The 27,534-nt window shown below is 39.5% G+C and overlaps 2 protein-coding genes across 3 annotated transcripts in view; one reads left to right on the top strand and one right to left on the bottom strand.

Annotated features, from left to right (window-relative positions):
- The window catches only part of LOC126169332 (spastin), a 487,567-nt gene extending 470,570 nt beyond the window's left edge, over positions 1-16,997 (top strand). For both annotated transcript variants that reach the window (XM_049920634.1, XM_049920633.1), the window contains 3 exons: positions 5,298-5,488; positions 9,676-9,869; positions 16,562-16,997. In XM_049920634.1, the coding sequence (XP_049776591.1) occupies positions 5,298-5,488; positions 9,676-9,869; positions 16,562-16,725 (549 nt within the window). In that variant the 3' untranslated portion in view covers positions 16,726-16,997. The remainder of the gene's footprint in view (positions 1-5,297; positions 5,489-9,675; positions 9,870-16,561) is intronic.
- Positions 16,683-27,534, bottom strand: part of LOC126169358 (mediator of RNA polymerase II transcription subunit 29) — a 62,479-nt gene continuing 51,627 nt past the window's right edge. Inside the window, exon 6 of the transcript XR_007535456.1 lies at positions 16,683-16,719. The gene's annotated coding sequence lies outside the window, so the exon portion shown is untranslated. The remainder of the gene's footprint in view (positions 16,720-27,534) is intronic.

Here is a 27,534-nt window from a genome sequence, read left to right as displayed (position 1 = left end):
TGAATGCTACTTTGTATGACCCTACTGCCTTCTCTTTCCTGGCTAAACACTGGGAGCAGGGCCAGGCTTGATGTCTTCAGATGAAACACTTTCCCTGCTACCTGGTCTGTACTAGCACAGATGGGGACACCCACTGCCACAAAACCATTGTTTTTTTGTGGAGAATGTCAAGGTCAAGTCTGATAAAGTGCAGTCTCTCTTTAAGATGTGGTTGGGCTCCCTGTTGATCAAAGCTTCTTCTGCTGCCCCATCTTCAGTCCTTCATCCTTGTGATCACCTTGGAGATGTCCCAGTGTCTTATTACCCCTCACCAGTCTCTGAATATGGTCCAAAGAGTGATTTTTTTTTATATGGACCTCACTCTGCAAACTGTTGAAGAACTCCAGGCTAATCTGGAGTGATGTGGCATTAATTTTGTTTAACATATACAAAAGAGTCATGAAGACAACTACACTGATACTGGTGCCTTTACCCTGGCTTTCTCGGGGGATACACTGGTTGTGTGTTACCGATGTCTTCCCACCATATAGCGGACCCTCTGTGTGGTGACTGGCCACTCAATCCATGAGGGAAGCCCCTGTGTTCCGCCACCTGTGTGTGTCAACTGTCATGACAGCCACTGTGCACACTTGCCAGGTTCCCCAATTTATATGAAAGAAAACAAGATCCAAGAGTAAAAGTCCCTAGATAGTCTGTCTTACGCTGAGGCTTGCCAAAAATATGACTGTCTGCACATAGTGTAGATTTCTTCAACTTTTGCCTCTGTTACATCCTTTGCACTTCCTACTGCTCCCTAACCCCGGCCCCATTCCCCTCTCATATCCCCCTCACCTGCAGTTCCCATGCCCTCCCCCGCCAGGTGCCGCTACCCTCCTTGGCCGAAGAAGTGCTAAGTGCCCTCCTTCTTTGGCACCTGCCAGTGATGCCCCCCCCCCCCCTCCTCCTCCTCCTCCTCCTACCCTCCCGGCATCTCTCAGGCGGGACGCCAGCTCCCACAACTCAATCACAGGTCGTTTGCTCTCTTACAGGTCCAGATCTTTCAGAAGACTGCTCTCCCTCTGTGTCCTGCCCTCCTCGACCTCTGAAAGGGAAGAAGAAGAAGTCAGAGGACAAGGCCCCCCTGGTGCCCCTGGGGGTCCAATCTGTCCCTTTGCAAACAATGTCTGACATCTTATTTATGGATGTCACCCCATCCTCATCGGTGACGACCACTGACTCGGTGACATGACCTCCCCTCAGCTTGTTTATGTCTAACCTGGACTTCTGCCGCATGATAATACAACAGTTTGTTTCCTCTTATTCTGCATTCTGTTTTGTTCGTAAAAAACACAGTTCTGTGATGACCATTCTCCGCTCGGGCTACTGGATGTTATGTCTGAACTTTGCCAGCCATGGGATAGCACACCTGTGACTGGATCCCCCTTCGTACCAACCTGGAACAATAGCGGTATGAGTGCAAATGATACCATCAGTCACCATTTGCCATGTCTGCCTCCCTCTAGGTAGGCCACTTCCTTATGTTTAGCTGCATACCTTAATTCAGCAACTCCTGCCCCAAAACCTCCTCCTTGGTGACTTCAGTGCACACCATTGCTGTGTGGGAGAGTCACTTCAGCAGCTTGGAGTCTTCCAATTGCCAACTTTTTACAGTCTTCGATTTGTACCTCCTCAATGACAGTTCCCCTACCCACTTCAGTGCCACTCGTGGCACCTTTCCTGCTATCGATCTCATGATCTCCTCTGCTCTCAAGGCTTCCCTATGTTTGTCAGCCTATCGTGATCTTTGCGACAGCGACCACTTTCCGGTTATTCTGTAATTTCCCTGCTGCCTCCAGGCAGACAGTCCCACCCCCTTTGGGCATTCTGCAGAGCCAATTGGGCTTTATGTATATCTGCTGTGCACTTAAACACGTCTCTCTCAGTCTGTATTGATAAGGTCATGCAAGATGTCTCTGCCACTCTTCTTCATGCCACTGAGTTTGCTGTCCACCTATCCCCAGGTCATTGACCGGTACTATGGTGGACCAAGGACGCAGCAGACACTATCCAGGATTGCCAACCATTGCTGCAGTGATTTAAACGACACCCTTAACAGACCAACCTTATCACTCTTAAGTGTCTCCGTGCTAAGGCTTACTGCCTTATTAAGCAGATTAAAAGGAACACTGGGAGCGCTATGCTTCCTCCTTGGGGGTGTATGCCTCTTCATTGCAGATTTGGTCAAAGTTCGATAGCCTTCTGGGCTGCCAGCAACAATCAGCTGACCAGGGTCTTATCCTACAGGGTGCTCTGGATATTGATCCATTGGTCCTTGCAGAACACCTCGCGACACACTTTGATTGGCATCCTCTTCCTATACTACTACCTTCCTTCAGCAGAAACAATGAGTTGATGAAACCCCTCTCTGTTTCAACCCCCACCAAGCTGAATCCTATAATGAAACCTTCAATGAATGGGAATTCTTGCAGGGTCTTACGTCTTCACATGACACTGTTCCAGGCCCAGATTTCATCCACGACCAGATGATCCGACACTTGGTTGTTACCCAGAGGCAACATCTACTCGGGATCGTCATCGGCATTTGGCTCACATGTGCTTTCCCCTCTCAATTGTGAGACAGCATGGTTATCACCGTCCTTAAGCCCAGGAAGAACCGAATGCCTGATTGCCTGACCTACACGAGAGGATGGTTAGCTTCCGATTATGTAGGGTACTAGAATCTCAGGGCCCTTTGTCCCTGTATTAGTGTGGCTTCTGGGAATGACGATCTCCAAGTGACCATTTACTCAAACTGGAAACAGCAATCTGATAGGTTATTACTAACCACAAGCACCTTGCTGCAGTCTTCTTTGACCTACATAAGGCATATGACGTGGCCTGGAATTGTCACATTGTAGTTAACCACCATGATTGGGCTTTCAAGGCCCCCTTCCAATTGTTATCTGTGCGTTTTTATCCGACCAGCTCTTCTGGGTATGAGTTGGCATTTCTCTCAGCACCTTTCGGATCCAGTGCAATAAACCACAGGGTTCTGTGTTAAGTGTCACACTCTTCCTCATCACCTCAAAGGGCTTTTAACCTCTGTTGGACCTCTGGTTACCCTGGCATTGTATGTCGATGATCTTTGCATCTGGTGCAGCTCCCACTTGGTAGCATCTGCTGAATGCCAGCTCCAAGGCACCATCCGATGAGCCTCGGCGTGTGCCCCCTCCCATAGCTTCCAGTTCTCTCTCTCCAAAACGTGTGGTATGCATTTTTGCTGTCGACCTGATCCAGAATTTTATTTGTTCTACCGCAGGCCCATATCTTGTGCCTTATTTTTGATAAAAAGCTGACTTGGCTGCCCCATATTTGCCACTTGAAGACTGCACAGAAGCTTAATGTTCTGTGGTCCACACATCTTGGCGTGCAGACCTTGCTGCTCTTCTCTATCTTTATCATGCTTCAGGTTTGTCCAGACCAGAGTATCATGTAGTGTGTTCACAGCAGAGCTGTTAGCCATTAACAGAGCCCTCCATTTTGTTACTCAGCCTCCCTCCATCATGTTTTAATGTGTACCGACTCAATAAGCAGCTTGCAGGCTATAGACCGATGATACTCTCGCCACCCTTTGGTCTCTGCTATCCCTGACCTTCTCTCTTCCCTCAGCCATGCCGCCAGCTCCATTGCCTTCCTCTGGGTTCTGAGTCATTGAGCATCCCCAGGAATAAACTAGCTGACTGTTTGGCTACAGAGGCAGATACCTACCCCCATTCCATTTCATGATTCTAGCTGCAGATATGTGGATGCACATCAAATCTGTCTTTGTCCAAAAGTGAAATGGCATCTGATGCACTTCTGTTCTCAGTAATAAACTCCGCACAATCAAGGAGACTACTGCAGTTTGGTGCTCTTCCTTCCACTCTGCTCAGAAAAAGTCCTCTGTCTTACGTTGTCTACACATCAGTCATGTTAGGTGACTCACCTGTTGTTCTCTGTCCCATAATGAGCCACCCTCACTGTGTGGCTGTGGAGCCAGACCGATGGTATCCTATATATTGATGGAATGTCCCCTTCTTTTGGCCCTTTGTACTAAGTATAGCCTTCCAGATTCCTTGTCTTTAGTATTTGCAGGCCGTGTCCTCAGTTTCCTCTGTGAAAGAGGGTTTTATTTCAGTTATAATGTTTTGCTTTACTCCAGCAGCAGGGGCAGGGAGGTTGTGATTGGAACCTCTCTTCGTGTTTTCTGGGACTGGGACCCATGACCACTCCTCTGTCCAAAGACTGCTCTTTTATCCCTCTGTTTTTCCAGTTTTTAGATTTTGCCTACCGTTTTATGCCTTCTATAGTTTGACCCCTCTGACTGGATCTGCCCACTTTTAGCGGACACTCTATCTTATGCAAGTAAAATTTGTATCACGGGACTGACAACCTTGCCATTTAGTCCCATAACCCCCTTCAATCAATCAGTCAGTTTTCACAAGCACTCTGTAATGCATAGCACCTCACTGTTCAAATACGGTAATTCAATGTCAGTCTGGTGTACTTTATTTTTAATGGACTACACATTTTGAGGAATAACAGATAATTCTAAGCAAATTTCCATCAGAGTTTGTGCACTCTGATGTCAATCACTCAATATTCTGTGCACACAATGAAGAAATCTCCAAACTGGTTGAGATACTTTAAATGGAGGGGAACCTGTTGTCACCATTGAACCTGAAAAAGGTATAGTTCTCCTACCCATGAAAACAGATATTTGACCTTGTGTAACTGTTACCTTGCTTCATGGATCTGGAATTCCAACTATCTGTGATTGTGTGTTGCTATTTAAGATGATTGTTCTTCGTTGGTACTGATTTGAGTTCTGGTTATTTGCTACAGTAGTAATATGTGCTTTTTCGGTCATTGACTTAGTGGATTTGGTTCCCATTTGCTACATGATTCATAGCAGTGACCTGCTTAGATAGACAAAATCAATGGCATAAAACGTTGAAGACAATATTGTGAACTTGCAGTGTTATTATGTTACTGCATTAGTCCATACAATTTCTTCAGCCTAGTCAAACTTTTAAGCACAGTTGGTATTCAAAGATGTGCATACCTCCATGTATAGAAAGCAAGTTAGGTTTGATTTTATTCTTGAGTACTGTGAGCACAGAACTCAAATTGAGTAAAAGATAAGTTTTTGCTTTGTGGTCTGTTCGAAATATCTGAGCTTCTGTTTCCACCTCATGTATTTTCATAGATCTTGCATCCTGAATTGTAGGAATGTTTGCTTTTATAATTACATTGGTTGATTGCTGTATTGTTCACAGCCCTCTATTATTTTTGTGGATGAGGTGGACTCACTTCTGTCTGAACGCCGGGAGAATGAGCATGAAGCTAGCCGGAGATTAAAGACAGAGTTCTTAGTGGAATTTGATGGGCTGCCATCCAATCCTGAAGAAAGGGTTCTCGTTATGGCAGCCACCAATAGACCACAAGAGCTGGATGAAGCAGCTTTAAGGTAAATTCATTTAAACCTATTAGTCATATAATTTTATGTGTCAAAGCATTTCAGTAGTTGTATACAAGGGACTCTCATAAGACCATTCTATGCATATTTGATGATTAAGAAAGTGATTGCAATAAACATTATGTAGAATTATGTGGAATGATGTATTTTGGAAGAGATTCTTAAATGATGTAAGTGTTGAACTGAGATCTTGTACACAGTGACAAGGTCCTACGGCCATGACAACCTGCTGTTAAACTTCATAATTTTTTGAGTGGAGTATTAGCAACAAAACTTTAGCATCAAAGGCATTTGTGAAGATACACAATTGGCAATAGCTTAAAACACCATATGTGGTATGAGAACACAAAAATGGAAATAATGTATGTGAGATGCAAAGGGCACATTGATGTGTGAGGGGTTGGGCGGGGGGTGGGGGGTGGGGGTGCGGGAGGAAAGGGGTGTGGGTGTGAGCAGTAGTATTAGTAGAAATGAGAAACTGAAAACACCAGTAGCTGACAGTATAATGGTCTGGGAGATAAGACACACAGCTTACTGGATGTCTGTTCAAAAAAGGTACAGTTACATAGTGCAGTAGTTATCAGAATACCACCAGATTAAGACTTGTATCGGGAATTAGGATGAACATAATTTGTTGTTGTTATGCTTGTAATTAAAAAAGTAAGTTCACTCATCTGTTTGCTTCATCTGCTTCAGGAACTGGCAAATGAGCCAGATGCGTAGTCATCGTTCTTGGTATGTACATAAAGACTATCTGTGGAAGGTATGACAAGGCTGTCTATGGATCATAAATTACCTGTTTAGACATCACATACCTGCTATGACAGCTGAGAATTAACCAGTTTGGCAATTGTACTTTCCGAACGTTTAATGAAGAGAGAAATTCTGGAAACAGTCCTAAAAGATGTTGTCTGTAGGCATTGCAATCTAATTTGCGCTTAAACTTGTGGATCTGTTCACAAAACCCTTGGTATATGTGGAAGCAATCAATGCAGCACTCAACACTTAGATTTGCAAATCCAAATTTAATGCTATACTTGACAGTTTATTTATATGGTGTCTAACGAGCATAACTGCCTTTTTCTCCATTTTTTTTTTTTCATGCCTCGCTGTAGTTGAGTTGTTCTCTGTTGTGTATCTCATAGTATTCTCACACCTTTTGATATCCTCTCATAAACATATCTGACTAGTTTTTTTAGTTCACTTAATTTTATCTAACTTACATCATCATTTAGTTTTGGATCTTTTCCCTTCATCAGATCTCTGGTGTTCTCTGAATTTTTTTCCTCTTTGTTCGTCATTGGCCGTGCAAAAGCTCAAGCTGTTTACAGTATAAATTTGTAAAAGCCTGATTTCTCATTAAGTTGATAGTTGCAGCATTTGCTAGAACTTCAACACATTTGTTAATTTTAATTGGTATTCATTCTCTTGTACCGCAATTTTGTAGATAACTGGAACTGGATTCATGCCAAATGAGGTTTTTTTAAACTTATTATGGTAATCTCCCACTGGGATGTAGGCTTCCCAGGTCTGCAAAAGAACCACATGTATGGAATGATGAATATAGCGTGTCCTGAAAAAAAGTATTTCCTGCCGGAAGTTTGTTCACTTCAGAGTACATACTCTGTGCATAATTTTTCTGAATGCAGATCGTCTTCATTTCTTTGTACCTCTGATACTCCAACAATTTTCCACTTACTATTATTTAGTTCTGCTTTCAGTTCCAGTAACAAATCTACAGTACTAAGCATTCTATATGGGGTTTGGAAGAAGCATGTAAATGTTCATCATGATATTTGGTTTTAACCAAACTGAATTTACCAAGATATGGGTGCAGAAGTACCATACCCAGTGTGATTAATGCACAGCCAATGTTATTACAGTCCACTACTTCCAATATGCTTTAACCCAATTAGAGATACAGACATTCCAGAAACTCCAGCAAAGCATTAGAGCATCAGACAACCCTATCCATGACACACTAGCCTGTCGGGCCCAGGATTTAGTGACACATTTGCCTCAGCTAAATCATGGCAGCATGGGGCCCATATTAGTTTATGCTTATATGCAATTGTTTCAAAATGTAAAAGGCAGATATCCACACAACCAGTTGAGATTGAGCTTGTGTTAGCAGTGGGTCAATATTAGTCAGTTTGTTTTGTGTTATAGAAAGTATGCAGATGTCTACCATGTGGACTGCAGAGCTGCCTGTGTCTGTTCACAAAACTGAAGTCCCCTTGGATTGCAGTTACTTGCATGATGGTGTGAAGAGTTAAGGTGTGCAGGATGGGACATGAAAGTGATGGCACATTGTGGGACACACTTCATCTTGTTCATCTGCTGAGGTCTGTCCTCCTTAGAAGGGCCTACCTAAATCTTCCCCATTCTGATGTAGCTACAGCTTCATGAGATTATACAAACCTCTCTACGTACAAATCTAGTGCTGTGATAAACTGAAGTCCACTGGAGAGGTATATGTGAAGACACAGTACTTGATGTTTGTTGGATGAAGGATAATAAAATTTCTAGTACAGTTTTCCCTATATGAACAGTTTGCTGCAAACTTGACACTGCTCTATCAAATAGCTTTTTGCATGAGAACAGGGTATCTCTTGAGGGTGTAGAATAGTGTTAAAGCTACAGTAAGTAACCTAGGTGAAAACTTTTCATTTGTGCACAACTTCTGAATTACCTGTTTTCAATCTCCAGCCTCTGTGTTGAAGAGAGAGCAACAGTTTGCAGCAAAGATCAGTATAGATATTTACTTCTCAGCTTGAATATTTCTTTGATAGTAAATTAACATAGATGTCCCATCTGAAATAAAATAAAAGATGTCTAAGCACAGAACATCCTAAAGTGTCATACAAAAAGAGTGAATAGGGGTTGACTACTTCACTTACTGCACTGAATGTAGTTTTGCATTGTACAGATCAACAAAGCAGATTTGCTTAAAGTTGTCAAATGCTGTGTTCAGTGAGAGGATTAGTGTGGTGACTACTGCTTACTGAAATACCTTGCAAAAGTTTGTGCTCATGGTACGGTAGGCTCTGAGGGTCCACATTATTGCCATGGAAGTTGACATTTTGTGTTATCCGTGCGTCTCATGAGTGGCTATACACGTACAACAAAATCATTTTATTACGTGAGCTTGGAAAAGTATCATCTGCTTGTGTGGCAGAGGTAAGATTTTCATTTGTCAAAAGAGGAAATCAACACCTAGGTTCAAATTGGTTTTACAGGGAAGAAGAGAGAATACACCATATGAATTGAAAAGGTGTTTTTAATAATAAAATTATATCATTGTATGAAATTTATGTTTTTGTTCTATTAGTTGAATACAAGGGGTATACCCTTTGACGGTAACCTATTTTCACTAAGCTAGTCCCCATTTTTTTTATGTTCCATAAGCATCTACCATGCATGATGGGGAACCTTTCTGTTACCCAGAAGACACTTGGCAGATTAGAAAACACTAAATTGAGAATTCTTGCATCTGATAGCCTTCTTCGATGAACAATCTTTTAGCCACAGAGACAAAATTAATTATAAGACTTGGAGAATCAATGATGTAGAATTACTTCCTATATTAAGAGGACCTCATACTTCCCAATATATGAGTTAAGAATTTATTTCCTAACAAAGAACTAGTTCTTAGATGTGCAGATCCTGCAGTCAGTTTCAGCTGATGACACTGTGTTGTGTATGCTCTTGAAAGCTGGATTACACTGTACCATGAATGCTGTTGCTAAACCACACATAAATGAGAAATACTTTTATAGTTTTCACAGAGTTACTATGTGAAGCTGCAGCTAATATGTTCCTACCATGTAATTAAAATTTTATCATATAGACAGCATTTTTTTTTTTTTACTGTGCTGGTTTATAGATGAGTCAGAGTAAGGTGATCCCTGACAATTGCAGTGGGCTGTGTGCAGCAGCTTTCCAGGCCTACATCAGCCAATAATGTAATGTGATTTTATAAATGTTTCTATGACAACGCCTCAATGCTGTCACAGCTTTGTAGACAGTTACTGATTTTTGCCTGCAACTGTCAGTGCTTCGCAGTTGAAAGTTGGCAACAGTGCTGTGAGCTGCCGGGGATCATCTTATGCAGTCTCGACTATAGATGTAGTGCTTTCATAACATTGTAATGTAAACAACAGAGTGTAATGTTCCAGACGTTTTACGAAGCGCATCTACGTGTGCCTGCCGGATCAGGAGACACGTGTCGTATTGCTGCGGAGGTTGCTTAGTAAGCACGGCAATCCACTGCGTGACGATGAGCTGCAACGATTGGCTACTATGACTGATGGCTATTCTGGAAGTGACCTTACTGGATTAGCAAAGGATGCTGCCCTTGGTCCAATAAGAGGTACAAATGTTATTACAACCGTTACAGTGCATATACACACAGAAAGTCATTAAATTTATTCATACATCATAATTTTTGTAAATATTATCTTTAGTATCCTGTGAGTGGATCAAGGTGAGAGCTGACACTGTTTCACAGTTGTGAAGTTGCCCATCCAACTCGTAAGCTTGGTGCCTCAGAATACAAGTTGGATATTATCAGAAAAGAAACTTGGTGGAAAAGGACAAAGAACTCTGATAAATAACTGAGAGTGAAAAATTATGTAGAATAAGAAATTACTATTGAATCCCACAAAGTACTTACTGCAGTTGTGCATGTAACCTGTGCAGCTAAGTGCCATGAGAATATAAGTCCCGCACCTGCTGCAGAGTAATACAGCTCCAGCTTCTAGAAGCTTCTCTGTTGCCAGTCACTTAGCCATACTACCATGACCCCGAAAGCACATTCTCTCCCACTACATAGCATCCCAGCTGCTGTTAAGTTACTCTTTGAAGCACACACATTGTGCAGTGTTACAACTCCAACTACTTGCTCTTAATACTCGTGCAACTGATTCATGACATCTCCCTACCCGAGGGAAAATTTTGTGGTCTTTGTCCTTGGAGGCTGCAGAATTTTTCTGTCAGTTACATTACTATGCTCCTCATGAATTTGTTTCTTTTTTTTTCCTCATTGAAATTAAGTACTCCATGTTTTCTTATTCTTAGTTCATGGTGTGCGAAATGTTCAATTAGACTTTGGGATTTTTCTATTTTATCCATGCATCATCGTAATGCCTGTTCCACACTAACATACTCTAAAACACTCATACTGAGTAGAATGAATTTTCTCTGACAGAATTCTACAGCGCTTGCAACTTGTACATCAGTGTCTTCGAATTTATTGTTTGAGCCTACTAATTTAAAATAACTTAAGATTTCTCATGTCACATTATAAAGACCTACATTCTCCACATTGTTTTAGTGTAATCCTGTGGATGATTGGAATTTCATAAGTTGTAGATCCAGATGATGTAGCACTGTTTGAACTGAAGTAAACCCAAATGTTAACATGGTAATTTGCATTACCATATGTGTTGTCACCATACTGTAACCAAAACAAACCTTCCAGGCTATTGGCGTGTACCATCATCCAATTATTCCCTTTTAAATATCCTTTGGTGTGTTGCAGTATACAGGTCTTGTCATGAACTTTTTCTCCCTGTTGGAACTCATTTGGAAGTTGGTTCTTATCATAGCTTTCCTTATTCTATGATTCAGACTGAGCACGAAAAGTTCTTGCACATTGGTGGAGAGGTCTCATTTGATCTTTCAAGTCGAGCACATAATCACAAATACAACTGCGGGTGTCTTTTTAAGATTCACAGTTTGTCACACACACTCTCAAAGAACAGCTCATGAGATGTTGGAATCGAAGTATCTAAATCAATCTGTGCACTGTCTATGTGATGCCAGTGTTCCAGTAACGGTTCTGTGTGTTTTTTCTTATGGTCTGTTAGTCTGCAGATGGTAGCTAGTTATATGAATTTTCTCTATATGTAGTGTGGATGGTATGCCAAATTTTAAAATAATATTTTCTTCCAGCACTGTTGGTACCATTTCAGCGTCTTAAGGGAAAATTATATGTTTGTCTAAGATAATGCATAATGTCTATATCACATCTTTGAAAAACATGTTCAGGAGTTGCCATTTTTTTGTGTAGTCATTGTAATTTTACTTGTGTAATTTTATTCTTTTGACAGATTTTGACCAATGCTGGTGAATATACTGTTGTATTTCAGCTTTCATGCCTTCCAAAATGTAATATTTCTTTATTTCTAGCACATGTTCTCCCTGTTCCTTGATGACCACCAATTGTTGAATCATGAACTGCTTCTGCTTTTTCTTTTGCCTTTGCTCTGCTTCTGTGCATGGTTGTTACTAGGGTTTGGCATGGTTAATTTAAGGGGTGGCTGGATGCCCTTCCTGTTGTCACCCCATTACACCCCTGGGAGGGAATACACATATCCCAAGTGTGTACAGTGTAATTGTGTGAAAGAGTGTGAAAATTTTCTGATTTTTTTGTAAATAGTGTAACTGAGGTGGGAATTATGTACCACTCCAGTAGTCACCTAGTCAGATATGGGAAACTACCTAAAAACCATTTCCAGGCTGGCCGGCACATTGACCTTCATTGTTAATCCACTGGGCCGATTTAATTTGGGGTTGGCTCAGCTCTCCATCCAGGATTACATGTTTTAACACATAGACTCAAGCTAGCAGCTGGTTGCTGCACAGATGTGCATCCTGTTACTGCCCGTGCATCATGATCATGCAAATGGCCTAGGGAACTTGCTCTCCCACATCTTATCTCCCTTTTTCCAGTTGGTTTATTATCTCTGTCACATACAACATCAGGAGTGACTTAAATGAATCCATTTACCCTGGCTACCGTAGCTGTTTTGGCTCTCTCTCTATCGGGACTTCTTCCTTCGTGTCTTTTTCCGCTGTTCTTCATTTCATTAGTCGTATTCTGAGATTTCTTATTCTAGAGAAAGCACCTGAAACTTGATTTTTGAGTATCTGATCTGAGATATGACTTACCCAACTGGTTTGTGGTCTGTGCATACTGTGAAATTCCAGCCAAACAAATACAATCAGGAATGTTAGACTAGCCAGCAGATAGTAAGAATTTCTCATTCTGCATTTTCTGGCCCGATTAATGTGACCATCTGTCAAAAACCTGAATAACCACCTTTTGCAGCATGGACTGTTGTGAGATGTGCAGGTAGAGAGTCAATGAGGTTCTGGCAAAAACCAAGAGGGATGTGGAGCCATGCAGAGTCCAGTTCCATGGCCAACTATGCTAGGTTTCTCACTTGAGGATCCATGGCAGAACAGCTTAATCGAGGTGGCCCCATAGATTCTTGATAGGGTTTAAATCCAGGAAGTGTGGTGGCTAGGGAAGTACAGTAAGGTCATCTGGTGCTCTTTGAACCATTCACATACGCTGCAGGCTGTGCAACATGTTGCATTGTCCTGCTGGTAGATGCCGTCTTGCCAAGGAAAAGCACAATGCATGCAGGGGTGGATGTGGTCTCAGAGGATAGATACTCCTGGAATCCTGTCAAGGACTTGAAGAATCCACGTCGGGCAGAATCTCTTACTCGGTTTGAAAAGTGGAATAACTTGCTATTAAAGAGGTGGTTATAATTTTTGGCTCATCAGTGTATGTCATGCATATTTCCATTATCACATTTATTTCTTCATTATCAACATGTTTGACTCTGAGGTGGTCGTTTAACTTACTGGCCCTGGATTTTCTCTTTCTGTACTGTCATCACTTGTTCCACTTCAGACACCTTTGTGAGTGGCGCTACTTCTGCTATCAGCACTTGACACTTAATCACTATACTTTCTTCTGTTATATTTAACACACTCGTTTTACTGGTGCCATTTTTTAGCACTAGCAGTGCTTTGGGTACATAATTTCCTGGTCTTAGTTCCTGTTTTGTAGTGATACCTTTCAACACTTTTCTTACATTTACACACACTCAAAAGTTTGTTCCTCTCTGAAACCCATTATCAGTCCTTGCTCTCTTCCTATTTAGTCTCCCTTGGTATTCCTCACACTACGATATTTCCATGGCTTCACAGCTCCAATGGCAACCAAATTAACATTGTCTGCCTGTGGCTCCTACCGCCATTGAACTGGCTCTTGTTTTTTCACAGCTCCTACCTCTTCCACATTAACATTTCACTTCTCAGCAACTACTGCTGCACTTTCACTAAAATCTTTTTTTATGAAATTCTCTTTCTGGGCGCTATTGTTACCATCCTGTGTGTAACTCAATTTGCTTCCCATGAATCCATAAGCTTTTTGCACCATAATCTATCACGACATTCTATTTAGTTAGAAATCTCTTTGTAATGGACTCTCAAACGACAGATCTACCTCTGCCCCAATAATATGAACTCTGTGCTTCTCTCCTTGCTACCTGCAGTTCAGTATCTACAGCACCTTCCATCTTAGCAACAGTATTAATGATTGCTGTTGCCCTAAAACCTTCATGTGGACCACACATCCAAATGTTCCACAAAACTTTTTTTTTAAAACTTGACTTATTAGTATTCCACTATCTATCAGAAACCTGATAGGATTCAATTTTCTATTTCTGCACTACAATTCTATTGTTCTTGTTCATGCAGTCAACAAGATATATTTTGCCCAACAAGGCACGATGCGACTACCCCATTACGCTCCCTTTCAGTTTTATGGCCTCTTATATTTCTTTTTTGCCGACAACCCACACTCGTTACATTGTCTTGCATAGTGGCCCCTCTTATTAAACATAAAACACGCACTTATGTGTCTTGACTCTGAGCACAGTGTGCTGCTCCCCAACAAAGTAGGTTGTGAGAATTTTACTGGTATTAGAAAATCTGTTTCATTGTACCATCCTTCACATTCTCGTTCTATCCATCTGCATTTTCTCATTCTTATTTTGATAGCCCATCCATTTTTTTTTCCAGGCACTGCTTCAAGACCCTGTTCCCATCAACATGTATGACAGTCACCACTACATGCCCTAGCTTTCCACAGATATAACATGTTTGGCCTTTAGGCCATTTATAAAGTCTCACATTGATGCACCTCCCATGTGATCACATGTTGTCCTTCTGTGTTGGCTCTTTCTAGAAGCTTCTGTTATCAGTCGCGTAGCCATGCTACCCTGACAACAAAAACACAGTCTCTCCTGCATCCTAGTGTCCCTGCTGACATTGTCACTCTTACAGGTGCACATATTGTGCAGTTTTACAATTTCAGCTACTTGCTCTTAATACCTAAGGACTCATTCACTACAGCATGATGTATATGAAGTTTCTGGAGAATTGCAAATTGTGTCTTGTCAGTTACCAAGAAACATTCTTCTGGTTATAAACTTGTGTTTGGCAAGGTTTCATAAAAGGCTTTGTGTGCGTTGTGATTCATTTTTCTACGTAATTGTTAAGAAAATGAGAGAGGAGTGCCTCTCTCTAAATACTTAAATCTCGCAACACTATGGGGTAGCGTTACTTTGTGCCCAACTTTTGAAAATATTATAATCTAGTCAGGTACTTTATATTTTAAAATGTTGAGAAAAAATATTTGTTGTTTTCAGTGAATTACTCTACCAGATTCCATAAGTTTAAATTTTTTAGCTAAACGTAACCACTTTTCCCAGTCCATGTCGCATTCAATATTTTCAGGTTCAGGACATTATTTATACATTAACATATCTGTTAAAAATCAGACAATGGAAACTCCAGGTAGGAATATCAACAGTGTAGGAAAAGACAGATTGCTACTTATCGCAAAGAAGATATGTGAAGTTGCAGACAGGCACACTGTCTTTTTTAATTGTGCCTGCCTGCAGCTTGACATGTCTCCTTTATAGTAAGTAGCAGTCTGTCTTTTGCTGTATTGTTGATATCTTTAAAAAGTATGTTCTGAGTAAATGTAAGCAAGAATTAACGAAATTTGCATTTTTAAAATTTTTTTGGTGGTGGTCATAGTACTACACGTTATTGAAAGTGTGATGATATTGCCAAGTGTGTGCTAAAAGATATTTTCATGTTCTGGACCATATTTACACATCACAACCGTCTTAAAAAGTATGTTGTTTATATAAGTTGACAACAATTAATGAATTTGTGGTGAGCGTAAACTGTGCATTATTGAAAATGAAAATGTGTTGGTATTGCGAGGGTTAATGTCTGGGGTGTTAATTCCCGTTACAGTCTTTTTACATTGAAATTTCATTCAAATACCAACACAAATCCTGTCTGCTTACAAAACAAGAACACCATCTTGCTGTGCTATTGTTCTCTTCCTAACCTAGAGCCACATTTGTTTTTATATAATCTGCAAATAATCTTCTTCCCTCCATTTGTGAATAAAGAATGTCTTGTTCTTTCTTTGGTATATATTTTTTGGTAGTCGTATCCACATGAAAGTTGACAAGATCTGTATTTTATTAGGTTACATTCATTTTAGATATCCTCAGTCTTATAATATTTTCTGGCTGGTTCCTCTGTAATCAGTACTGAAATGTGCAATGTGTGCATATTTATTTCTTGTCTAATTATTGTAAGATCAATAATATGTTTCATCATTTATCAGTTTAAATGAAAATAAAGAATAGCAGTTAGGATTTACAAAATTTTGAATAATTTTTTTTTCCAACCATATGATGTATATTTATTTATGCATCCAAAATGAGATTTTCACTCTGCAGTGGAGTGTGTGCTGATATGAAACTTCCTGGGAGATTAAAGCTATGCCAGACTGTGACTCAAACTCAGGACCTTTGCCTTTTGCAGGCAAGTGCTCTACCGATTGAGCTACCCAAGTACGACTCATGACCCATCCTCACAGCTTTACTTGCCAGTACTGGCCTGCTGCGAAAAGTAAGTCCTGAGTTCGAGTCTCTGTCTAGCATACTGTTTTAATCTGCCAGGAAGTTTCACTGGATGTGTATCTTACAGATTGTGCAATTTTGTTATGGGACTATAAAAGATTAAATTAGATAACAGAATGAAAGTTATCCAAAGTGCCAAAATGTAGTAACTACAATGCTGCCCAAATGTTGGAAGAATTCTTACAACTACTTATGAGGAATGAATTGTGTTAACTTAGAAAAATAACTAAATTGTGCAATACCTTTATTTCAGAACTTAACCCTGAGCAAGTCCGGTGTATGGACCCTAACAGTGTACGGAACATAAATTTTCAAGACTTTGTTGACTCTCTGAAGAGGATTCGACGCAGTGTTTCTCCTTTGAGTTTGTCAGCTTACGAACGATGGAATGCTGAGTACGGTGATGTTAGTCTGTAACAGATATATGCAATAAATGTAACATAGCTTGCTTTGAATGTCACTTGGGATTTTAAGAAATCTTGATTATGCTGAAAGATGTACAGGTGCATCACTGAAAGCAAGTACACATTCACATCAAAGAGTTCCATATGTCCATTCGTATATTGTTGTTGCTGCTATTAACTTAAATGTGAATGGTATGAAAAATGAGAATTGTTAAGAATACACTGTTTTGTATTAAAAACTATTTGAAATAGTGAGAACTTGCCTGTTTTGTGATTATCTTTTTTTTTTAAAAAAAGTGTAGATTTAAGTTTACAGTGAAGACATTCATTTATAAATCCGTTGTACATACCTATTCATTTGTATATTTCATTGTTTGTGTTTTATTGTTGCCCAAGTGGAATAGCATATTTCTGAGTGGTGAAAAAGTTACATGATGACCTGATAGTTGATTCTATAATATACTCAGTTTTTATGTACAGTATCAGTACACACTTAAAACAAGTAACACTTAAGATTTCATTTACATCTCAGTTCTGAGTACTGTGATCTTGAATGTAAGTCTGATAATTTTTATTTCTATAACGTTGCCAGTGCTGCAGTTTAAAACGCAATCCTTCCCAAGTCACATCAAAATTTTGTCATGTGACTGAAAAATGCTTTGGACATAACTGAAGGATAAGAGAGTGTCTTATAAATTAACAGCATAATGTCTTAAATAACTTCTTTGTTTTACAGAAGTCTAATAAGTTATAGCAATAGCAGCTGAAATGTGAGGCCTTGATTATACAATGACAAAATGTTAACTTTTAATGTTGTTACAAATATAGACTGTGATTTTTGAATTCTAAATTTATGCACAAATTAATGTAATTTGTGTTAGTTGCAGTTTACTTAGTGTACAATTTTAGTTAGCTAGGTAATAGAAAATCAGAGTTTTAGTCATTAATAACTTACTAGGCAAATATAATCTTTTTATGTAGTTTTATATTTTTATGTTGTGTTTTGCAGTGATTACTACTAAATTTATCACTTGCTGTCCAAATTGTTTTGGTAACTGTAACAGCGTTACATAATACTGAGTACAAATGTCCCCCATTTCCACTGTGAGAAACTACTGTTGCGCTGTCCATACAAAGCACCAAGTGTTCAATAACATATTTCCATATAATCATAATATTTTGGTGTAAATCACTTTGTCAGTCTTTCTCTCCCTCATATTGGTACTTTACAATTTTGTTTCTGCTGTTTCCATTGCTTTTTTAATACAGTAAAACAAATGGAACTAACGGACTGAGGAACTGTGTAGTTTTAGTGGTTATACTTATTGGAAAGAGTTCAGTTGAGGAAATTATTCATTGTTCTGACACTGATTAAACTAACCAGCCCTTTATGCCCCCCCTCCAACCCCCCACCCCCTTACAGAAATGTATATTGTGGAGATGTTAACAGACATAAAAGTAATCACTAAATAATGTTTATAGATGTAATTATTCTGTCAGTTGGAGATGATTGAGTCTTTCTGTCACTGATTGGTTAAATTGCAACTTATGTACATATGAGAACCTAATCCTTTGTCTTTCTGTACTGATGGAAGTAGTAGTTCACCACATTTCATGATATGTTAAGTGAAGGACTGACTAATTCAACCTCCTGCACACACCATGCTAACAAAAAAATTCAGTGGTTGTCAAAATGAAAAGTTCAACTTCATTAGAATTTTGTAGTACTTGTTTGTTTGTTAAGAGTGAGTCTGTAACTAAACATATTATGACAGATGTTGAGAACTGTAAGTGTTACTGTTCTTTTGCAGTCAAGTTCACATCTCACACTGTTTCATTCTTTTACTGTGGTGTAATTGAACACAATTCACTTGCTCAATATATTAAATGTAGAATAGTGGTGCTTAAATAACTGAAGTGAAATAATGTCAAATACTTCAATTAAAGTTGCATAGTTTTTCTATTGCAAGAAAATTGATAAAACATTAATTACTTCGATACATAGAATATACTTATGGATGTGACATTTACCTAAAAATGTGCAAGGAGATGCTGTATGGAATCATTTGTCATGCAGCCACTTCTTAAAATTTTTTGAAGTTCCAACTCTTAAAGTTACAGTGCAAGCCTCTTATGATGCTTATGGTGTACTCCCTTCATAAAATTCTGAGGTTGATGGAGAAAGATAAAATAAATTGAAGCATATGTAAGATGATAATTAAACAAGAACTAATGGAATGAACCAGTACTTGGTTGAATATGTTCGTTAGATGTTTCAGTAAAAGACACAAATTTTTACGGGTACTTAAGACACTTTCACTTTGCATGTATTGCTAAATAATTTCCATGTATTCTCACAACTCTGTGATGCTGTGGTGCGCAACTACTAGACGCGCTATGCAGCCATATATAACAAAATTGCCTGGGCCTGAAATTCTAGTTTTTTTGTTTCAAGGAAGACCTTTCTTTTGCAGTTTCACTATGCACAATGTCCGTCTTTGTGATGTTTCTCACATAAGTGATAATTCTTCTGCTGCCAAAGAATTTGTAAGGCAATTGCATATTTGTTTAAAAATCTTCTGTATTGTCTGGTAATGATCTCAGACAAATCAGAAATATCCAACAATAGGTCTAAAAAGATTTGTAGAGCTTAATTTTTTTTATGCAACACAATGAATGAAAGGAAACATAAAATTTGAGAAACTTAAGATTGGGATGGTTGTGCAATAAGGGAAAAAAGCAAAATCAGCCATTATGATATGCAGTGCACATGATATGCAGTGCACAGAGTTGCTAAGTGAGCCAAAGCTTTTCTCGTTTAGAACATGTTCTTAGATAAGAGTTGGGCATTGTTTTTACCCCACAGGTGAAAGGAAGATAAGTGACATGAAAAGTCAAGTCATTAGCAAGTTATGTGCTTGCAACTGTGAAATTTGTTACTATCATATGTCTTTATTATGTTCTTTTCATCTGTAACTTTAGCTGTTCCATCCTGTAGCTATTTTTCTTCAGTGATGTAAAATGTCTTAAATTTTAATGTGTTTGTTAATACCAACCCTCACATAAAGCTCTCTGACTAAGAAATGAGAAGAGTCATAACATTGTTGTATGGATACTGTGAAGCTAAGTACTAACCTCAGTCTAATGTGCTCAATCTTTCTTCCAAATTGTTATGTAATGTACAGACTTCCCTCATTTGATCAGAATTGAAAGATAACATACACCTGGATAGAAATACACCTTACAGTGGAGAAACGAAAGTTAAATTAGTGAGCTTTTTTATGGCATAATATTTTAGTCAGTAGTAGTCAGGCATTTTTAAATGATTTTGTCACTGATGTTAACAGTGGATTCTGTATGCTCAGTCAAGAATCTATTCTCAAGGCTTTAATGGATGTCATACACATGCATATAGTTTATAACTGTATTTTGATGTCAATGGTGGATGTGATGTGCTGCAATTCAGCGTGTAAATATGTATTGTAATCATTTAACATTATTTTCACATGTTCTCCAGATGCATAAAAATGGAAAAAAAATAATTTGCTGTTTACAAAGAAAAATGTGTGTTTGTTCCTGTTTGCCCATTTGATGCTAATATTGTCTTAAGTATTTATATCATACAAGTATACATGACTTTATTGTTGAAAACCAAACAAAAAATTATAAATTCATTTTAATCAAGTTAGAAAATAATATGTCGTATTACTCTATTTTAAAATCACTCTGGTACTTTTCAATTTGGTCCTCTTCAATGCTGGGTAAGTCCATCATGACATATAAGGTAATACACAGCTACATAAGTTTAAGGTAATCCAGTTAAATGTAGAGGTTTTGGGAGAGTAGGACCCTGGTTTAGCTGAAAATGACAGAAAGTCATAAAGATTTCATAAATTAATGAAATACTTCAGGAGCAAAGACTTATAGGATCTACGAAAGACAAAGATTTCCTTTCTGATAAAAGAAAAATTCAGCAGCTTTCCGTTGTCATTATAAAGCCCGAACAGAAATTCAAATCCACCGATAAGTTATGCCTAAATATAGAAAGTTTAAGGAAAATGTGGTATGACAAAGCGGTGTTTTAGTGAAGGGTTTTATTTTAAGAGATTTTCCTTAAAATTTTTACATTTTGGCATAGCCTTTCTGCAGGGTGTGAATTTGTTGACTGTTCTATTGTTTAATAGCACCAGAAGATAATCACTGAGGCAGCCTGCAGCTTACACCAGTCATAGTTTGGTTGTGCCCAAATATAGTGCAATGAAATCTGCATTTTATATGTAATTAATACAACCAGTGAGGCATCCGAAATACTGGAAAAACCTGCTGCAAATGGACAAACTTGTGATCCTGAAATTTTGACTGAAAGTCTGGAGGATCACATGCTAGGTAAGGATTTTTAGCAAGTATTTAGGAAAGGCTCAGTGGGTAGTAAAGGTAAACAACAGCACAGCAGTGCTATTGGTTAACATTCATCAGTTTCATTAATATCTTGTTTTGTTCAGGAACATGCTGATTAGCATTATAAATTAAATGCAATTTCACAGTGAGGTTCTATTTACAGGATGAATCCATACTCCATCACTGAGGTAGAGGGTTTGGGAAAGGAGGACCCTGATGTACCTGGCAAATGAGTCATAAAAGATGTTGTAAATTAATTAAATACTTCCAGGAGGGAAGATTTTAATGGCGTTACAGATCCTGTGAATGACTCGGATTTCCTCCCCTGGTATCTGGCACTCCTTACAGAGTAATTGCGTATTGTTAGATTTCCTGGCCTTTATGACGCTGTGAAGCCAACTACACCGTGTTACTTTGCATATGAGGGTTGTTGCATTACTCTGTGTTTCGTGTTGTATTGGGGATTGCATATTAATAAAGTCTTTTTCACTGTTGTGAAGGTATTTTCACATTAATAAACATAATTCAGGTAAAACATCCAATCGTGATGTCGTTTGTAATGAGCCCCTGAGACCAAGAGCCCCTTATACCAAAATTCTCAGAACTACTTCAGAATTTTTGTCAGTTGAGTTTGTCATGTTCGTTTATGACAGACTTAACCTCCTTGCTTAGTTATTGTTGTATGGAAATGTAATAGTGCTGCTTTACTTGTCTTCAATAATATAGGAACGTATTTATGAAAGAAGCAGAGACGCCGAGTTGAAATAGGCACAACAAAAAGACTGTCACAAAGTTTTTGGCCAGTAGGGCCTCCGTCAAAAATATACACTCACAAACTCTCTCTCTCTCTCTCTCTCTCTCTCTCTCTCTCTCTCTCTCTCTCTCTCTCTCTCTCTAGCACAAATGCAACTCGCACACACGACTGCAGTCTCAGACAAATGAAGCCGCACATTGCATCCTGGACTTTATTTTCCATAAACACATACAATTGAAATGGATATGAAATTTTTTTTTAAATCTCTATGCAGACATATGTCAAAAGAATGAATAAATGTGAATGATACTTCATTAACATTTCATTTGTTTGAGTAAACATCATAACTGTAGCCAACAAATACATACTGTCAAAGGACTTCAGGCTTATCCAAAATAGGCCTTTGGTGCTAAGAGCACCTATATTTGTGCCTGTGCAGGTATTTAAACTGAGGGAAGCTACTAAGAACATTGTGAAGACATGCACTGTCCCTCAGCACGGTTTTCAACATGCAAATCAAATAATGAATCTGCACAATATTTATGCTTTCCTCTGTTATTAGTCATTTAAAGTTTTTTACCTGCAAGTATCATTGCCTGGTAAGAATACATAAGGATTCACATAATTCCTTTGGAGTGGTATCTAACACCAAAAGTTTGGGTTCACCCTGTATATATATGGACACGACTGGCTTAATCTTAAATGCATATTTAGTTATTGGGTCTGTTGCTGGGGTGTGAATTGCGAAGCAAAAATGACTTCAGTTTCTTTTTAAAACAATGGTTTAAAATTGAAACAGTTTCAGAGTATTAATGTTGTGATGGAATGAGATTTTCCAGGTGTTTTGTAGCCAAAATTTTTAGAAACAAATCATGTAATTGATTGAGGATGAAATCTTGTACAAATTTTGAATATAAAGGAGCAAGCTCTATTAGCAGAAGCCCTGTTCATTTGTTACCTAGGACGCCATCCAGAACTTAAAAGTTTCCTTATTATAAGAGGACTTATTAAGGAGCAAGTCTTGTTTTGTATGTTTTTTTATTTGTCTGAGGTATTCAGGGTGGGCTCCATGCTGTCCCAAGAAAATTAAAGCTGTGCTTGGTGTCCTGATCTGCAAAGAAATCAGAGGTGGCAAAGACTTTTCTGAAAAAGCCACGGGGTCAAGGAATACCAATGACCATAAGACTATAACAATAATGATACTTAACATCTGATCAACTTTTATAATTAAATACACAATAAAAGCCTTCCTATAAATCAGATTTAATATGTACAACAGGAAGACTCTCAGAATTATAGTTTTTGGCCATTAAGGCCTTCGTCAACAATACACACACACTCACACTTACACTCATGCTCATGCAAATGTGACTCGCACACACGACTGCAGTCTGTCGTGCCCGTCTTGTGACTCAGCATCTCCACTATATAGTGAGTAGCAACTGTCCTTCTCATAACATTGTTATATTCCATCCTGAATTTTCCATTGTTAGAATTAATATGTTCTGGTTTTGGTAGAAGTTGAACTCTTCTACAGAATTATCAACGAGTCAGGGGTTCACAGACTTCTTGCAGCTGAAGACCAGCTTCAAGGTAATTTATAAGTTAACTAGACCCTCACTTGCGGCAACCCTAGTGTGCGATCAACTGGCAGAAGTTTAAACAATACTGGTACATCAAACGAAAAACTGATAGCAAGATTTAGCATCAATGAGGAAGATTTAGGCATCAAAAGAACAGTACTATTACTGTAAGTCATAATGAACCAGGCAGGACTTAAATAGTTCAGGCTCTCAAGAAGTATTGATTTTAAAGAAGTAAGTGATAGTACTGGCATTACTATTCAGTGCCCAAGACAAACAAATGTATGGTGCTGAAACATAAGGAAGCTGTGCAACCAAAGGCACAAAAAGTGAAATACAACAAATTTGAGTAATATATACTTTCAAGCTGACTTTTTCATGTACTGTGATTTCTGTTCGTAAATAACTCTTCTTATAGCAACATCATTGGAATTTTGTTTCTAATGAACTAAGCAGCCATGGAATTATGAGATGACATTGTATAACCAGGGTTCACTTTATCAAAAGTAAAAACAGAATTTGAACCACAATGAGTAATACATATTCGGAGTGTTTATATTGAGAAGTTCAACCGAGTTAGCAAGTGGCAATCAAGAACTTTGGCTACATCTACCAAGATACAATGGAAGCACCCTTGATGAACAACCCTATGTATCGTTTAGAGAATAGGTCTGCAGCTGTCCGTACATATTACCATCTCATGTCCTGCAAGTAGGTATTTAAATTTCTTAGAGTTGAAGACCAGCAATGAGGTAATTTATAAATTAACTGAACTCCCACAATGTGTTATGCAGTTTTTAGCTTTTTAAAAATAGTTTCTAGATGAGATTCCATGGTGTATATCTGTTCAGTATACTTATACATTAACTGATCCTTCTGTCGCTTCATGGTTGAAAGCTCATAATTGTAAATGAAAAGCACAATACTGTGTATTAACCAGTTTTTGGGTCAAAAGGCCATCATCAGTATTTAAGTCTGGGATGCAGCAGCAAAAAAAGTTAAAATTACAGCTTAATCTTTGTGTTTCACTTTAGGTGAATGTTATCCTTTTTGGTGTAATTCTGCCCACACTAAACTATTGGATATTGCTCTTAATGAGTCATGCAGACTAATTACTCGATGTCTGAAACTTACACTGTGTGGTAAACTCTACCATTTAGCTGGAATTGCCCCTCCAGACATCAGGCATGAGATAGCTGCATGCAGAGATAGGTATAAGTCATCTACATCCAATAAACACCTGTTATATGACCACACCAATCTCCTCCTTCACAACTGATGGCCATTAAAAGTTTAATGGAAACAACAGATAAATGATGTGTTCCTGATTATGTATGTGGAAGATGAGGTCTGAATACCACTGGATGACACCACTGGAAAATACAGGTGCTGGTTTTACTCAAGAAAGGCCCATGTGAAGAAAACTAAACAGGCTCAGAACTTGGGTCACAAGGACAAAAGACAATATGTAGAAATGGGATTATCTCACATTATCAGTTCAGCACATTTCTTTCAGTGGTGGAATCACACAGGTTTTTGGGGGTGGTTTTCGATGCCTGGTTGACTTGGCTGCCTCATATCCGGCAGCTCAAACAGGCGTGTTGGCGGCATCTCAATGCTCTGCGATGCTTGAGCCACACCCGCTGGGGCGCCGACCTATCTACCCTGTTACGGCTCTACCAGGCGTTAATTCAGTCTCACCTGGATTATGGGAGCCTGGCTTATGGCTCAGCATCCCCATCTGCGTTGCGGGTGCTGGACCCAATCCTCCATAGCGGCATATGCCTTGCCACTGGTGCTTTCCGCACCAGCCCTATGGACAGCATACTAGTGGAGGCAGGAGTCCCTCCGCTGCGGTTACGACGCCAACAATTACTGGCTGCTTATGCTGCCCATGTTTTTAGCTTTCCCGGGCGTCCAAATTACCGTGTCCTGTTCCCGCAGTCAGTCGTCCATCTGCCAGACCGTCGGCCCCGGTCGGGTTGTCCGATCGCCGTATGCGTCAAGGAGCTTGGCACAGGGAGCTTGGCACAGGGCCCGAAGGACTCAGTCCCTCCAGAGGCCTTCTGCTACCGCTTTTATTCCATCCTGGCCACGTATCAGGGTTCTGGCATTGTTTACACTGACGGCTCGATGGTTGCTGGTCAAGTCGGTTATGCGCTAACTCTAGGGGACCATTCCGAACAACGTTCCTTGCCGGCTGGCTGCAGTGTTTACACTGCTGAGCTGGTCGCCATCTTTCGTGCCCTAGAGTATATCCGCTCCTGCTCAGGTGAGTCCTTCGTTATCTGTAGCGATTCCCTGAGCGGTTTACGAGCTCTCGACCAGTGTTTCCCTCATTCCTGTCTGGTGATGGCTATCCAGTAGTCCTTGCATACTCTTGCACGTCGCGGCCGCTCTGTGGTCCTTGTGTGGACCCCAGGCCACGTTGGGATACCCGGCAATGAGAATGTTGACCGCCTGGCAAAAGAGGCCACCAGTAAACCACCTCTGGAGATTGGCCTCCCGGCGACTGATTTGCGGACACTATTACGCCGCAAAGTTTTCGATTTCTGGGACACTGAATGGCGCAACCTGCCTGTGCCAAACAAACTCCGTCGTATCAAGGAGACGACAACTGTTGGCGGTCATCCGTGCGAGCCACCCGCAGGGACTCCGTCGTCCTTTGTCCGCTCCGCATTGGCCACACCCGACTGACGCACAGTTATTTACTGTGTCGTGAGGATCCACCTCTTTGTCGTTGTGGGGCGTCCTTGACGGTGGTCCATATTCTGTTGGAGTGCGCCCTTTTAACTGTGCTCGGGCAGACTTTTGCGCTGCCTGATACGCTCCCTGCGCTTTTAACTGACGACTCTGCCATAGCGGACTTAGTTTTGCGTTTTATTCGGGCAGGGGGATTTTATCGCTTAATGTAAATGTGTGTGTTTTTTGTGTTGATTCTGGGCTATGGCCTATGATTTTAGTCTGCTTTTTTAATGCGTTTCTCGGTGGTTGCCTTTTCCCTTTTTTTCTCTATGGTTGGCCAACCACCGTCACACTCGGTGTGATTTTAATTTGTTTTGTCTGTTCTTTGTCGGGGTATTTCTTGTCATGTGTCGTCTGCTGTCTTTCCTGTTGTTCGTTTTTATTCTCTTTGGGTGGTTTTAATTTTTTTTTTGGAAAAAGGGACCGATGACCGTCACAGTCTGGTCCCTTTAATTCCACAAACCAACCAAGTTCAGCACACTCCAGAGCAAATATATCAATGTAGAATATGTCCTGCAAGATGCACCATTGATGACCTGATTACTGCATTGTGATTGCCAAATACTGGGTTAAAGCTGCTTAGATTGTCGTCTGTGTCTTCATTTCTTTTGTTTAAACAATGAAAAGTCCAGGTTGAGATAGGAACAGTATTCTGCATTCTGACTGCAGTGGCCAGAGATAGCAGTCATGTGTGCATGAAATGTTCCTGCTTCGTATGTGAAGAAGGCTTTGGCCAAAAGCTCATTGTGTAACACTTTTTTTCATTTTGCCTGTCTGCAACTTAATGTGTTTTCTTTTGTTTAACATTCTTTTAATGTATATTAATGTAAAATTAGCAATTGCTTTATAATTGTTGTTATGTATATATCTTGAATGCTGAAGTTTGATGCTTTGATAAATGAATGAATAAATAGATAAATAAATAAATCAGTGTTTAAAATTTGACAACCATACATACAGACTTTAAAGCTGAAATTGGTTAACAGAATAAATAGATACTGTAGAACATATAAAGTATTGTGCTTTTGATTTATAACCTTCAGCATATTTGTGTGCAACGAATAATTCCAAGTAGCACTGAGCGAATGCACTCAGTAAGCTAGCACTCTTAAATTGCTGACTGCTGCACACATGGTGACGGGCATTTCACTGCCAGGCCGGGCCAGGCCAGAAAAGGCCATAGCATACCAGTTGGTACACAACATACCAGTTGGTACACAATATCAGTCGTAAGCTCTGTTGTGACCGGTGGCAGCCTTATCATAATTAATGTGATAATCTTTCCATCACCAAAATAGGTAGTTAGTTAAGAAGCAAATGTTACTGGATCTTAGTATTCCCA

Source organism: Schistocerca cancellata, chromosome 1, assembly GCF_023864275.1.
Source record: "Schistocerca cancellata isolate TAMUIC-IGC-003103 chromosome 1, iqSchCanc2.1, whole genome shotgun sequence".
NCBI lineage: Eukaryota > Metazoa > Arthropoda > Insecta > Orthoptera > Acrididae > Schistocerca > Schistocerca cancellata.
This window is presented reverse-complemented; position numbering and strand designations above follow the sequence as displayed.